Below are 16,444 nucleotides of genomic sequence, written 5' to 3'. Positions count from 1 at the left end.
CAGTACACTCACCGTTAACAGGCGCACGTTGTCCGTGTCCGCAGCTCTATGAATATTCCGCCCTACAAGCGTCACTTCGTGCACGGAGCCTGGGGTCAACACCACCGAAGATGCGCATGTTTGCTCGAACACCAAACTTCAAGACACGCAACCAACGCAACGCCCGCAACCAATGCAACCACGCAACGGATTCCAATAGACGAGGAGGTTGAGAGAGGAGGCGGAAGCGGCGCGCCACCCTGGCTCCGTCGGCGAGCGAGGCGAGCCAACGCGCCACAACAGCACCAAATGGCAAACGCGCTATATGAATGGCGCATACGGCGGCGCCTTCATCACGGAAGCCAATCGAAGGAGAGTCCAGTGACTCCTGCCGAAATGCTAACTCGTTCTCTGCCTCTACCTGCCAAAAGGGGTCAAATGGACACCCGAAGAGAGTCACGGTGTCATGACCCTCTTTTGTATGGGTATGCTCCACATGTGCCTGGAGGAAAGGGTTTGGCGACGTACGCGGCAGGATTTTCACGTTATTCATGTCATGACCAGACAGTCATATTCTTGAGATCCTCTTACCCTCCCATGCCAATTTTTTTTCTACACCAAGTTAAGGAGGCGATCACGAGAGCATTCAGACGTAGGTGGCTTGATCGATACGTAGATAGAAACGCTCAAAAATGCTTTAGGTTCGCTAAGAATAGCTTCGAATTTAAAATCACTGTTTATATAAAATAACGTCATATACTGTACATTATTCGGCCCTTACTATTGCATTTGCGCTTTCTATTGCAGCCGTTGAAAACGTGAGGGTGCAGATACGCCTCAAGGTGGTTGCGGCCTTCGGCCTGTCTTCTCAGGCAAGAACTAATCTATATCTTGACTGAGGAGATAACGTTAATCTAACATAAAAGTGAAATTCAGTACACTTAGAAATATTAGACTGAGAGTTAGAGCGAAGCCAGGAGGGTAAAATATTCGTTTAGCTAAGGATGCATTCCGTGTGTCGAGTATTAATGAGGAAAGAAAATCAGCTAAATATTTCGTTTAATGTACCGACATGTTCTTTCTGCCCAGGATAACATTCCCGAAGAAATTCAATGCCACCACTTTGCATCAAGATGGCGAAATAAATTACTTCACATCACCTAATGGAGGTATGCATATGTTATATAGGAATTAATTGCCTACATTTTCGATAGGGGACCTGCCGCGTCGATGGTTCTTGCATGCAGGTCATCGAGAAAAGAATAATGGAACCACGTGTAGTTGCGGCGTCCAACGAGCTGATTTTTTCTCAGATGTGTTCGAGGGCGATCGGCGGCGTTATTGCGAAAACGCCAACTCAATGGAATCACTGTAACATTCACCCTGATGAAGGGAGAGGTTCCCTCTCGATACTGTCGATAGCTTAATAATATTTTGCTGTTTAAGACAACGATCCGACTGTACCAACACTCCTTTAAAATGTCTCTTTTTTTTCTACACTAGAACGCCTTCTATTAAGGATTAGGAATGGCCTGGCCTTATGTAGCACACCATCTAAAAGCTCACAGGGTTCCTTATGCATTCACCTAAGACGACTCGAAGGCGAAAGCCATCTTCTTTTTGTTGTCAGTCGATGTGTTGATTCTGCCCCGGCCGCCCCCCAAAATCTTTCTGCACCTAACATGGTTTTGCACTACCTCAGTAAGCGGCTCTTTGAGCAGCAAGGATGTCATGTGATGAAGTCACCATGTGACTTCACGTTATGTGATGTCACAATGATACCATGATGACGTCACTAATTTTGAGGACCTGCCACTTCATGATGATGTCATATGGTGACGTCATCACGTGATGATTATTTTTTGCACCACTTGTGTTGACGCCGCGGGCGGGGGACGCCGACGTGGTACGCCGATCAGTTTTCGCGTTTGATGAGGCGTTTGATGAAGCCAAGTACAGCACATGAGGCATTACCTGTAGCTTTTAAATGAATTACAGTAACTATGACATAAAGAGAAAATGAATTATAGTCCACCAAATAAACAAATTGGCGTCGTGGGAGATAAAAACCGTAGCCTTCGCTTTTACGCGTGTGCTCTACCGACTGATCTACGACGGCGGCTGTCCTGCTCCCCACTTTATGGGTCTTTCTGTACTTGTAATCCTAGTTGTGATAGCCAGCGCCACTTTTAAACATGGCGGCGAAAGCACGCTCCTGTTTTGCTGTGCGGCGTCACGTAGTACGTGATCTTCACAACGTGCTACGCCGCTGTTTGGGGAACTGACAAAAAGATATATATATATATATATATTATATATATATATATATATATATATATAATATATATATATATATATATATATATATATTATATTATGTATATATATATATATAAGGATGACAGCACCGCTGGGACGCGGGCACGCGCTAGGCTTCTGCGAAGACGAGACAGAAGAAGAGAGAAAAAAATTTGGCATATCCCACGTGTTGTGAGAATCGGTTTCATGCGAAGCAGTCAGTGAGTACTTTAATGCTGTATTTTATGGCTTTGAGCCAAGCGTTACGAGGTGGATCGACTTGTTTTTGTAATTGTAGTAGGTGTGTGTACATCGTGCGCTTGCCAGGGACGTTGACAACACAGGCGTCTAAAGGGTAACTAATGGCGCGACGCAACATCAGCCCTCATGTTAGAGTACATACGTTATTATTAGAGAAACTAAGTACACTTAATGGTGCAATCATGTGAATTTCATACGTAGCTTTCGTTAATGTATTTCTCCGGGGTCGAGCAATTCTTCAATATAGCTTGCTGAATCATAGGAATAAAAATGTAATGTTTATTAGGCTGCTATAAAAGCGGAGCCAAAACTGGAACCACAGACGTTAATCTGACATGACGCATGTATCGTAGAAGTACATATTTATTTATTTATTTAAAAGTACCTTACAGGCCCCTGGAGGCATTGCGTAAGGGGGGGGGGTAATGCAAAAAAAATGTTACACTTGAACAGTGTACAAAATGAACGGGTATAAATACATAGGGAAATGAGAACAGCAAAAAAATATTACAGTAACATATGCGGAAAAGTAGCGATCATTACGTTATACAATAGACAGAGGCAAGGACAAAATAGACTTTCAATCACGACAACGCATTTACACAACAAAATGTGGCACAAGAAAATACGAGCGGCCTAATTAAAGAACGAAGACGACATAACTTGGCTATTACAAATAATTGCTATCGCAATAAAACATTTAATGTAACATTGCACACAAATTACAATAAGGCTATGAAAAGAACAATGTAATAGGTATGATATCAGTGTAATCGGATATGGTATATGTAGTGTTTATTGCTTTCTTGTAAAATTAGACCGACATTACGCCTACATAGGCTGTTTTTCCAAACCAGTTTTGTGGCTCTATGGTAGAATACCTGATTGCCATGCAGAATACTTGGGTTCAATTCCTGCTGGGATCGTAATTTTCATTCTCTGCATTCGTGAGGTCAACGCTGCCGATGTCGCTTTTTCTTAACACTGTCGCATTTAAATTACCACTGTTTGTTCTAGCCGTTCCTGCTTAGATATAAACTGTCAATCACCTGTGGCGCATACCCGTACACCGCGGCCCGTGGTAAACGGTATGTGCCACACGAGTCTGGAAGGAAGGGATTGACGACGAACGCGACAGGGTTTTCACGTTGTTCATGTTATGACCTGACAGTTATATTCGTCAAATCCTCTTACCCTCCCATGCCAATTTTCGTCTACACCAGGTTAAGGAGGCGATCATGAGAGAACCGAGACGTAGGCGGCTAGATAGATAGATAGACAGACAGATATACACGTAGATAGAAACGCTCAAATTGCCAGACGTTCGCTAAGAAATGCTTCGCATTTAATAGAAAAGTCAATCCAGCGAACGGGTATTGTGTCTGATGGCGCAGTCGTAGAACACGGACCCTTAAGGCAGAAACCGCCTGTGCTCGTCCGTCTTCGACTTTGCGGAGCCACCAGTGAAGGAACGCCGTACACGCTTCCTAGGGCATGGAAACGGCAAGCCTGTCGCCGCAGGAAGCGCAGTTCGGCGGGGACCGCGTTCACACCTCCTCGGCACCCGCTTACCTGCCGGGGCTACAAGCACCATCCAGGGAAGGCGTCCAAGCCTCCTCGGCGACTCGACGGTATTGTACAGGCGATGACATTCATGGTGTCGGCCACGCTTTCGGGATTCAGGACATCGCCGCGCTGATTGCTGCGATGACCACATATTCTGCGGCCACCGCCAATGGTTCTCTGGGCGGCTCACCCGACGATGCGACGGAGATCATTCGCGCGCCACGCTCTTGTCTCAAACTGAAGAGCTTAGCGCCTTCGAACTGCGGGTTCTCAACTGCCGCCGCAAGTGCCGGGACTCCCGTATTCTCCGCGGGCATCGCCCCTGGCTCCTCGGGCTCCTCGCTCGCGCAACCCACGGACGTCATTTCGGGTGACATCCATGCTTGCCTAGTAGCTAGACCGTTTCGCCGCGAGAAATTCTGGATCTTTGTACTCCACTTTGCCATCAGCGGTTGCATCAGAACTACCGGAGTTCCCAGGATTCCAGGACGATGCCGTCCTGTTGGTCCAAACAGTAAGCGCTCTCGGCACCCGCCATGACTCGCCGGATTATTGAAAATGTCTGCTGGCCATCGACCGCCTTCGCGATGCTGGGAAAGCATGGCCCAACTACGATGGCATCAAACAACAATCCTGGCATCAGTGGTGTGCTAGATTGACTACTGTTTTTCGGCCGCTTTCTCATACCTGTGATGCCCTCCCTGCCTACTAAATTCATACCGCGGATGTGAGAGATCAGGCACACCACCTCAACGTGGCATCTCGGCCCTCCACCACCCTTCCCCCTATCGGTGAACGAGATGATGAAGGGTACGGTGCAGCAGTGCCCTCTACCAACGTTACCTCTCTCGGACATCGAGCTCATGTGGAGCACCAGCTCGATGGTCCATCGGAGCCCCACGACAGAAAGCTTCTCGGGCTGCCCTACAACTGACGTCAGATGCACTTGCTGCACTCCGCTGTTGGTCTCAGTCTCGGCGCCGGTACCCAATGCCATGACATTACTGAGAGAGGCCGAGATCACCTCTCATCCACAGCAGTAGGAGGAACCGGCCTCAAATACGCCTTCGCTGGGGCACATACAGATACCAGCTCCTCTAATGTTTGCCACACCTACATTGAAGGCGCCGGAAGAGCCCAAGCCATCCATCGCTGTGCTCGCTGACGAAGGTCATGAGGGGCATAAATTTGACGCTGAAGATACCCGCAGCAGCCACTCCAACGAAAGCTTCGCAGAATGTTCCGCGGCAGACACCACCGGCCACAAGCTGTGTTCACCGCCACAGATGGGAGAAGGTACGTGGCTACTCTCCACACCAGACAAGACCACCCACAAGCCACAGCAGTTGGCGATGCCACCTCCAAGCTCGTCAGTGCTTGAGCACAAGGAGGGGCAAGATATTCTCGTACCTGGCATGCTCCTCGCTCAGACAGGCACGAGTGAGAGAGCATCGATGAGATTTGGTCCGCCAGCTGCAAAGTTGCGGGGACGCGCGCAAGGATAGAACAGACGGTCTCTCTGCGGTCACAACGCATCAATGCGATCATCTGCTGTTCATCGTGAACCTCCTACAGGGCGCACAGAAATGCGACGGGAGAAGCGACAGCGGCATCTACGACCTTGCCTCAATAGCCAGTGCCGACCGCCAGGAACATCTGTAGTCCAACATACCCAGCCGCAGCTGAACGAATATCTGCGAAGACCGCAAAGGAGCAGGCAATTTCGCCCGCCAAAGACATTTTGGCAGCTCGTCATGCTGCGTCGCATCGTGGCCGCGAAAGGATGACAGCGCCGCTGGGGCGCGGGCGCGTGCTAGGCTTCTGCGAAAACGAGACAGAAGAAGAGGGAAATAGAGCAGCCAGCCCCCAGTGAACGGGTGTCGTGTGTAATTCGTGATTACAATATTATATATATATATATATAGTAAAGACAGAGCGGCGCTCAGGCATGGGCGCACGCTCGGCAAGGGAAGCAGAGGAAGACGAAGACAGATAATAGAACAGCTACACTGAGCCAGCAGTACAGGATCTACATCTACATCTACTAAGTCTTCTTGGCCAACCCCCAGAGTGGGTATGTGCCAAAATTGGTAGGCTACAAACAAACAAACAAACGAACAGCCAACCAACGATCAGGCGTTGTGTCTGTTTGTGCCATTACAGTGGCGCAGTCGTCGAAAACGAAGCGTTAAGGCTGACACAACTTGTGCTCGGGCTTCTTAGGCGTTCCGCACCCGCCATCCAAGAAAAGCCGTCCACGCATCCTCGGCCATGGAACCCGCCTACCTGCCACGTCGGCTCCTGTAGATACGTCGGCTCCTGTAGTACTGCAGTTCGGGGGACGGCGTCAATGCCTCTTCGGCACCTCATAACCTCCCGGCGCTGCGAACGCCGTCCGGGGATGGCGTAGAAATTCGAGCCACCGTCCTCGGCGGCTCGAATTTCCTTCATGGATACCGCGCTGCGCGCTCATGACATGATGAGACACGGGCTCCTCCTCTCTGGGAACGCAGTTCACGCTTCCAAAGGCGTGGATCTCATAGCAAGGACAATACCAACGTCTGAGCCGTCTAGGGACGCCGTAGATCCATAGATCCTGACCCATAGATCTCGCCTCCATGAGTACTAAGGCCGTATACTCCGCGGACGTGATGTGCTCATCGGGCGCCTCACCCGAGGCCAGGCTGTTTTCCGCCGGATTCGCTATGACACGTGCGTGCTCAACCAGTTGAATACCGAGGACGTAGCTCAGGAGCGGCGCCTCCTCGAGGCTGCAGCTAAACAATGCAGCTCATCGACATACAGTTCGGAATCCTGTCCTCGCACGAACACATGACTCGGCTTTTTCTCACAGCCAGTTTTTCTCACAGCCAGAACCTCCCGGCGAGTTTCAGTGACCTGCTCGACGACGTGGTACCACCACAGGCACGACATCGAGCCACCCAATACCGAACGCGGCCGCTTCCTACAGTGCAGGTCTGCATCGACGGAATTGGTGAGGTTATGGCTGTTGTCACTCCGAGAATTTTCTCGGCCCCAAATTACCCAGTTGAAAGACCGCAGCCACAGATGTCCAGCAGCAAGAGCATCCTCAGTGACCAACCGCAGGCACATCTGCCGACTTCACGGCACTAATTGGCCGAGTGTGTCGCGTGTGCTTCGCTCAAGAAATCCGTGGCTGCGAAGACACATTTATGGAGGATTTGCCTGTTTTGTCAGGAACTGCAAGCCGCGGCATAGCCGAGGTTATCTATGCGCTGCCGGAATATGGAGTCAGCATCGGCCCTTCTGGCCGCCTGGCGTTCGATTCTGTCGATGACGACGGGCAGTTCATTCTGACCATCAGTGTGCAACCTGAATGCCATACGGATCACCACGAGGCGGTCTGCGTCTACAGGGGACCCGACGCTGATCGGTCAGATGGCCGCGGTATGGAACCCACAGAGAGCATCTTTCATCCTTGCAACTACGCAACAGGGGAGTGCGGAAGCGGCTGCACCAAACCATGGTCTCGCAGTCTGACCGAACTCGCAGGCGTGCTTCGTTGGGAAGGTATGTGCCTACTCAGACTGCTGAGATGGACAAACATGGGTTAGAGTTAAGCGCGGAACAGCGACGACGTAATCTCATAGTACTCGTGCGACGGCCGTCACGACATAGCCGATGGCGTCCACCAGAAGCATCATCGCCCGACTTCCAATGCAAGTCCCAGCGTGGCCGTTACCGGCCTCCACGCGGCAACCAACGCCGCCCGCCAGAAGCATAAGTGCTATCGATAATGGTTCAGGGGCGAGGATGTCTGGGAAACGACTACCGCCAGAGAAAGGCCATCTTTTGGGAGCACTCCATGCTCGCAGTGTGGCGGAATGTAAAGACAGAGCGGCGCCCAGGCGTTGTGTCTATTTGTCCCACTAGAATATATATATATATATATATACACACATATATATATATATATATATAATATATTATTATATATATATATATATATATATATACATATATATATATATTATAATATTATATATATATATGTACACGCGTCGAAGAATGTGACTTGCGAAATACTCGATGAAGTAACTTGTTCACAGTGACCAGGATTACGCAGGCGCACTCGAGGCGTTGAGGGAAAACACGCACCGTTAGTTTCCCAAAGAATACGCTTACCCTTACGCCCTTTCGAGGGTAACGAGCGCAAAACACACAACTGCTTTTTGCAACAGCGGTTTTACCCTATGAGATAATAGCCTCGAACAGAGTACGGACAGTCCGCAGCGTCGACCGGGCGGCTTGCCGCTGAGAAACCTGAATGCGGCAGGGAATTCATGTCGCGAAGGTGCGGCCGGCCCTCACACGACGTGCCTGTGGCTGTAGCATGAAAAGGAAAGAATGCTTTATTAAGGTGTTAGATGCATCATCAAACCCGAGAATTGACCGTCGGCTTCGGCGGCGTCAACGCAAGTGATGCAAAAAATCATCACGCGATGGCACCATCATATGACGCCATTCACAGATGGTAAAAATTTGTCACGTCATCACGCGACATCGTCGCTTCGTCGACGGTGGGCCGATCCCGGAAGCAGTGCAAAACCTGGTGATTTGCAGAAAGCTTGCAATTCCCGCACCGCGCAAACGACACACTTGGATGGAATTAGGCGCTCTTTGTTTTCGTTTCACATCCGTATAATATGGATTAAAGAACGCATTCAAGCCATTCATCCGAGCGACACTGCTTCGTATATAGCTGCGAAAACAATCAATGTGCGCGCAAGTTGCACAAGAGTTTAGTCTGCATCGTAGACTTGGCGATGCTTTCACCATGTATATGCCACGCTGTCTATATACACGACTCGTAAGGCCATTCGATAGGATAGAGACAAGACAGTACGATACTTTGTAAAAGGCTTCTGGAGTCGGTTAGAACAAAAATGGTATGCGGTATAAGTTAACCGCAAAAGTGAGTTGCTAATTTCGCAGATGAGTAATAGGGACATGTGTGTTCATGGAGGTTTGCTTCATATTCCACAGATAATACGACATTGGCCTATACTGTGCTACTTGTTGAGGAGGACTGCCTCGTAGCAAAGTTAGACCACCGAAGCAATGGTAAGCATGCTTTTATCATACGCTGTCGGGAGTGAAGTCTATTTCATTTTGTTGAGTGAGAGCTAATGCAGCTGCACGAATTCACATAGCATATGTAATTTTACATTCTCACTGTTAAACAACGCAATGTGATTCATATGGCCTCTTATTTTCAACTCCACAGGAGTTCACCTGAAGCTGCTAGATATTAGAAATGTTAAAATTTGGAAATGGAGTTTAAGGTTTGAAGGAAGCCCGTCTGCTTGGTTTGAAACATGGTGAAAGTGGGAAAAGAAGACCCCGGGTCACAACGTTTCCTCTACGAAACCTATTTTCTTCTATTGAATTTAAGCTTTGGGCGGCGTAGTGCCCCCGTGTTTTGTTTTTCACCTTTCACCACGTGACAATAATTTACACGTTCCATGACATCGGAGCTAACGGATATATGTTATGTTGGAGGATAAGAACGACATGAACATGACAGACACGTCTTCGGCATTGGAACAACATCTCGAACCCTGATGTCGTGCGGTTCTCTATCGGGGTGAAATAACTGCGGAAAAATGTGACAGAATAAGACTGTTGGCGCGTTTTGTATTGTTCAAGATATTTGAAATAATTACCTCTATACCTGTGGCCCATATCAGTTTTAGAGGGTCTACTCAAGTGACAACGCATTTCGGATGAAAAGTAAACGGTGCCAGGAGTTGATGATCACGGAGCTCAAAGTTACGTAGGTCGCCGTAAGGTTCCTGTGTTAAGGAGAAAAAAAGATGTTGAACGTCATACCTTCGCAATGTCACAGTAAGAAATTAGTGTTAGAGTTGTCCTTTAGAGTGAGGCGTCGATTAGGGTTGAGGTAGAGAACTTTACAGAATTGTTTCGGATTATTTTTTATCGATCGTACCAGGTAACATAGCAAAGAGAAACCGGCTTAGTAAAATTGTGCGAAAACTGGATTTCAACCATAAAATGCTCATCCTATGCGCACGCATTTCTTCATAGTTTAGCCCTGCAAGAAAGTCTCTTCTGAACACGCCTGAAGGTGCTATTTAAGCAAGGTGAAGACTATACGAAGGTTACAATGATAGTGGAAATGCACGTATTTATGGGGTTCTGTATTTCTTTTTTGAAGAGCGCTCTTTTTGTTTCAACGCTATGATTTGAAAGATCACAGATAAGTTCAGTGGAAACTTCGGTACGTTCGTAGCTTACACTTTCGTGATCTGACCTGTCGTAAAGGGTGGTAAGCTTTCTGACTTTTGCTTGCCGACGAAACGGACACTGGAACGGCTCACGGATGACGGAGGGATCACTTCACTGAATGAACTTGTGTGCAGCAAGCAAAAGTACAGTAAAATCACGATGATAGCACATTCGCACATCCCTACTCACGTGCAGTTTAAATATGTCAGCGCACAATAAAGCATCCTTGAAGCAACACACTCGCTCGCCAACAGCGCACGTTTGATGTCCTTTACGTCTAGCGAGCTAGACGCCTTGGAAGACGTCACTTCGTGTGAATCTAGTGCTTGAATGTGCGCTTTAAAATGCGAAATATGGATGCTATCGGTCGGTGAAGCTTCCGCAGGACAAAGCCTGTCATTACCAGGCAATAATGCAGTTCGATCCCCTCGGCTAGATCCCAGCGCGTGGCCTCATAATAAGCAAAAGTGGGGAGGGGGGGAAGGTTACTTGCATTTTCTGAGTTTTTCTGTGAGAGTGCCCAGCCCTCTTTTCCCTGGCCTCGTTCTTTAACAGCGGCTGTATATATATATAGTTTAATGTTGCAATTACCCATGAACAAAAAAAAAATTAAGAATTTTTTTTGTACCATCGCGCTTCTCTGGTCCTTGCAGGAGTCTACGCAGTAACTATAGCGCGAATCACGGATGCCCCTGATATGCAGCGAAGCTTAACTATGAAGTGTCGCCTTGCCTTGATGAGCTCTGTGTGGCTTTGGGCATGCTGAGGTATACGAAATAAGAGAGAATCTGCTCAGGGCCTGTGACAGCTAGCTGTAACTCTGTTTGTACTTGGCTGATTTAAACACATTTTTGACACTAGTTCGTGCATCACATGAGACAAGACTTGTACAGGTTAGAGAAAATGAGTAACCGATTACAATTACGATTGCTTCCTTTAAATTATTGAATTGCTTACAGTGGTCAGTTACAGCCCCGAAAAGTAACTGAGCAATTACAGAAAAGTAATTGATTACTTTTGCGTTACTTTCTTCAAAATTTGATTGCCGGAACACAATGACACAAGTTTACACAAGCTACAACGAACTACCATGGCTTCAATTTTAGAGAGAAGGCTGGAGGATTGCATGAAGGCTGGGAAGCTTACTGTGGCTTCTGTGATGTAGTGTTGCAGGTTGTTGGCTTTCAAAAAGGAGTTGTTTTTCAAAGTTTTCGTCCCTGATTCTTCCACGTTTCTTCATTAAGAGGTCAGCTGCTACACTGAACTCTCTCTGAATGCATGCGCTGGAGGGAATGGCGGTATTATAACGTAGGACCACCTTGCGCACCAGCTCGTATATTTGCGCGCTGCTTTGATGCTAGTACCCATGTCCTCTACGAAGGGCTGCGCTTCGCACTTGGTGGCGCTCAGGTAAGGCGTTACAAGTAAGGCCAAGAAAAAGCTGACAAAATAGGCTCTGTATGGACACCCCGTCTACAGAGCGGCCTGATATTTTTCTGGATGGGAACGGCCGTGAGAGACTGGCTACAACTTGATGTTGGAAAAAAAAGTAATGGATTACCGGTAATCAGTTACAAGAAAACGTAATTGAATTACCTAGAACATTACAGTTTCGCAAAAGTAACCAATTATATTACAAAATTTCAAGAAAATGTAACTGATTACAAGTACTCGATTACTTGCAACGCGTTACGTAAAACTCTGGCTAAGACGAACGCTTCGTTATAGTTAATATAAAATTCCCTACTTTCACCATGAGCAAGACATATTACGATCTTCTGCTTGAAAGGGCGATAGGCTGCGTTTTCAGAGCCCGTCAATGCACCCTCGCGGGTCCCTAACATTCGTTGTGGTAATTTAATAATTGTTGTTGTGGTTTTACCCATACGAATTTGTATGTGGATGGTCTATAGACTGTCTAAAAATGGGTTTAGACAGTCCATAGATGTACATCCCAAAATAACGCTATAATTATGAGAGACGCCTTAGTGGAAGGATCAGAAAATTTCGACCACCTGGGATTTTTTAACGTGAACCTTATTTTAAGTACGCGGGCCTCTAGCATTTTCTCCATCGAAATGCAGCCGCCGCGGCCGGGATTCGATCCCGCGACCTCCGGGTCAGCCGTCGAGCGCCATAAGTCGCAGTTCACTGCATCTGGTAACTTTTGTTGCGATCGTTGCGTCTCGGTATCGTTTTTACAGCGAAAGCTGTTATGAGATCATTTCACCGGCCGTTTTTGGCGCCGTAGTTGTCCGCCCCGCCCGCTGCTGCCGCCGCCGCCGCCGCCGCCGGTGTCCGTAACCAGTATCGCTCGAAATAAGAAAAAAAAAACGAAATAAGAAAAAAAATTCCAGAATGGAACGAGGTCGAACTGGGCCCTCTGCGTGGGAGCCCAGTATTCAACCTCTGAGCCATACCGGTGCTTGAAACTGCTTTGCAAAAAGGTCCTATAAGGCTTCATGGGGAAGGAACCACATTAGATATGCAATATAGCGTGGTAGAATAGTAAATAAGCACCAAGCGTCGCACACAAGCGGAATTCTGTAACCAGGCGTCACACAATGCGAATTGCGCAACGAGTAGGTTGTTGAATGCTTCCAACCCTTACAGAGGACTCTGCCATAATTCTTCATCGTCATCAGGCACAGCATCAACAAACTGCGCGTAATGCCTTACATGCGTATAGCAGGTACCACGCTCTCCGTAGAATACGAAAAATGGCACAGTGCCTGCTGCCCTACTTCTAAAAAATTACAATGATTATAGCGTAGTGGCTTCCTCGCAAGTGCACTTGTATGGTTGCCAAGGAAGCCCATAAGCGCATGATCCACTTCCTCGGGTCTCAGTAAAATTACACTGATTATAGCGTAGTGGGTTCCTCGCAAGTGCACCTGTATTGTTTGCCAAGGAAGCCCATAAGCGCGTGATCCATTTCCTCGGGGTCTCATAAAGGTCTTCGCCCCTCCCCCCCCCCCTCGCCCGTCTCTCTCCCACGTCAACGTATGTTATACAGCATGACGAGAGAGGGAAAGCGAGCGGGCGTGACCCAATGCAAATTACATAACTGGTGGCCCGTTTAAAGATTCCAACCCATTACAAAGGGCTGAGCCATAATTCTTCATCGTCATCAGCCGTCGCGTCAAAAAGTGCACATAATGCCTTACATACGTAAAGCGGGTGCCTCACCTCTCCGCGGAATGACAAATAATGGCTTAGTAGGTGCTTCCCAACTTCACAAAATTGTGATTTATGGCGTAGTGAGTACCTTTCTAGTGTACTTGTATGGTAGCCCCAAGAGAGCTCACGCGCTCTAGAACGCCGCTCTTCCAGCTTTCGCTGTGACTGTGCTGCGGTTTCAGCGCAGGCCTGGCGTTTTTTCATCATTCTTCACGAGATTCAGTTAGGCAAGCCTGCATCTAAAATATGTATAAGCCAGCAAAGATGTTTCAGTTCAGAGTATCTACACTGTTCTCGCTTTTGCAGATACCTTCATAGCCTGCGAGATCTGGGTCACAGACCGCTACTTCGAGTCATGCCCGTCAGCTGTATGCTGCAACGAAGTCTACAAATCCTCCTGTAACGCAACTGTACAGATATTGTATGATAAAAACAACTGCTCTATTCCAGAGGGAAGTCAAAACCGATAAATGAAAGCAAGGAGATTAGCACATGATATCGGAAACAAATAAAAGTGAGTCCGGGGCATAACTTTCAATAAAACGCTGTCGATATAATTAGGCAGGTTCAACTTTCGTTTTTCTGATCAAAATTCTCATTCTCCTCTCCGGTGTCGCAGATAACGGGCTCTTGGGCATTCTCAAGATGTCTGCGACATCTTTTCGCATAAGGACCTCCAACTTGACGTCGTTGGCAATAACCTTGACTTGATTTCAAAAGGAAAAGATATATAATAATATAATAATAATAATATATAATAATAATATAATAATAATAATAATAATAAAATAATAATAATAATAATGATAATAATAATAATAATGATGATGATGATGATGATGATGTGGGGGTTTTTTGTCCCAAAACCACGATATGATTATGAAGGACGCCGTACTGGAGGGCTCCAGAAATTTCGACCGTCTGGTGTTCTTTAACGTGCACATAAATCTAAGTGCATGGGCCTCAAACATTTTCTCCTCCATCGAAAATGCAGCCGCCGCGGCCGGGATTCAATCCCGCGACCTTCGGGTCAGCAGTCAAGCGCCGTAACCACAATACCACCTTGGCGGGGCAACTCACGCACGCAAAGTGCCCTATAAAGGTTTCAATGACCCGCCACGGTGGTGTAGTGGTTGAGGTGCTTGAGTGCTGACCCGTAGTTCGCGCTGTCGAATCCCGGCCGCGGCGTCCGCATTTTCCATAGAGGCCAAAATATCTGAGGCCCGTATACTTGGATTTAAGTGCACGTTAAGGAACCCCAGGTGGTCAAAATTTCCGGAGCCCTCCACTACAAAGTCGTTCCTCATAATCATATCGTGGTTTTGAGACGTTAAAACCGAACAATTATTATTAACGTTTTCAATGCCTACCTTCGCTGTTTTTGGTTTGATATAGACAGTGAATGACGTGTGGGCAATCTGCGCGCACAACATGCAGCGGTATGAGAGCATGCGCCACACATGACGGGGTAAAGCGTTTATGAAGCAGGCTTGAGGCGTGTGATTTTGTACATGTCAGTCGTGTTTGCAATACATTTGTAGAAACAGACAAACGACGGTAGCTGGCGTCCACAAATTATATTTTAACAGGGACCGCACAGTCAGAACACAGCAGGACAAGGTGCCGCTGCTCGTACTTGGCGTGTCATCATAGTCTTGTGTTGCTAGATGCTGGCACATAAAAACTCACAGTGTCCCTGATGCATTCGCCTAAGCCGACTCGAAGACGAAAGCCAGTTTATTCTTTTTGTTCTTGTACAATGTATTGATCGCGACGTTGTGGCGGATGATGGCGGTACTTGCCTGTAAGTCATGGCTTACAGGATTGAAGATACAGCCTACAGCATCGCTGAAAAAGGTCCTACAGTGGCCTGCCGCCAGAGGTCTTCATGTACCATTATGTCGTTCGATTAATAAGGTAATATAGACGTCGCATATCAAAGTCTATGTCAACTGGAAATAATATTCTGGCTCTCCCTGCAAAAAAAAAAACAAGTGTTCTTAGACGGACGAATGAGTACTCGCAGTTTCACCACTCCGCAACATTGTGCGTTTGCGGCAACGCTCTATTCCTGTCGCATAATATCGGTGATAACTCGATAGGCAATGCGTAATACAAACACGTATAGTAATGCTACTAATATGACAAATAGTATGCATGTTCTGTCATTTATGTTTGTCATACTGATGCGACACCAGCTTCGCTATATATACGAAGGTAATCACAAGCCAAGACCACGTCATAGCCAAGACCACCAAGACCACGTCACGTGAATCATGACGTACTTGACATGCATATCGCGATTTTCATGCTACAACCTGGGATGTACTTACGTTCGTCATGCACTCATTTCATGCCAAATCAACCTCGGTATATATCAAGTAAATGGGACAGCCACGAGAGCACCAAGACCGTATCATATAAATCATGACGTACACCCTTACAATTTTGTGACAGTATCGCGTGAGCGCTGACGGCGAGATACGTTAGCGTCTAATATCCTCGAAAGGTAACGAGATGTGCCGCCGGTGCACAAGCGCACGAAGCCGCCACACTTAATTGCGAGCGCCACCTGCTACGATGATGTCCAAATAGAGCGACATCAGTAGGCGTATCTCGGCCTCGTCGACGCTCACGCGTTCCAGGTGGATGTGTATGGCATTCATTAAAAAAAACGAAAGGACTGATTACGCAGCAGAAACCGCCTGTATCGAATGCACGTACACTCTAGGAAAAATTAAACATCTTCCCGAAGGGAACCCTGAGGTGATGCGAAGCATCGGGGGGGGGGGGGTGTTCCGTTGATTTAATTGCGTAGACGAAGGTGAAACGGTTAACGAAGGCCTTTATTGAGCAGCGTCTAGTACTT

At 47.4% G+C, this 16,444-nt stretch overlaps 1 protein-coding gene across 1 annotated transcript in view; it reads left to right on the top strand.

Moving 5' to 3' along the window:
* The window catches only part of LOC119377511 (uncharacterized), a 38,526-nt gene extending 24,405 nt beyond the window's left edge, over positions 1–14,121 (top strand). The window contains exons 2-4 of the mRNA XM_037646939.2: positions 1,069–1,148; positions 9,133–9,210; positions 13,882–14,121. Of these exons, the coding sequence (XP_037502867.1) occupies positions 1,069–1,148; positions 9,133–9,210; positions 13,882–14,045 (322 nt within the window). The 3' untranslated portion in view covers positions 14,046–14,121. The remainder of the gene's footprint in view (positions 1–1,068; positions 1,149–9,132; positions 9,211–13,881) is intronic.
* Positions 14,122–16,444: the final 2,323 nt, after the last annotated feature.

This window comes from Rhipicephalus sanguineus, unplaced genomic scaffold (assembly GCF_013339695.2).
Source record: "Rhipicephalus sanguineus isolate Rsan-2018 unplaced genomic scaffold, BIME_Rsan_1.4 Seq484, whole genome shotgun sequence".
NCBI lineage: Eukaryota > Metazoa > Arthropoda > Arachnida > Ixodida > Ixodidae > Rhipicephalus > Rhipicephalus sanguineus.
This window is presented reverse-complemented; position numbering and strand designations above follow the sequence as displayed.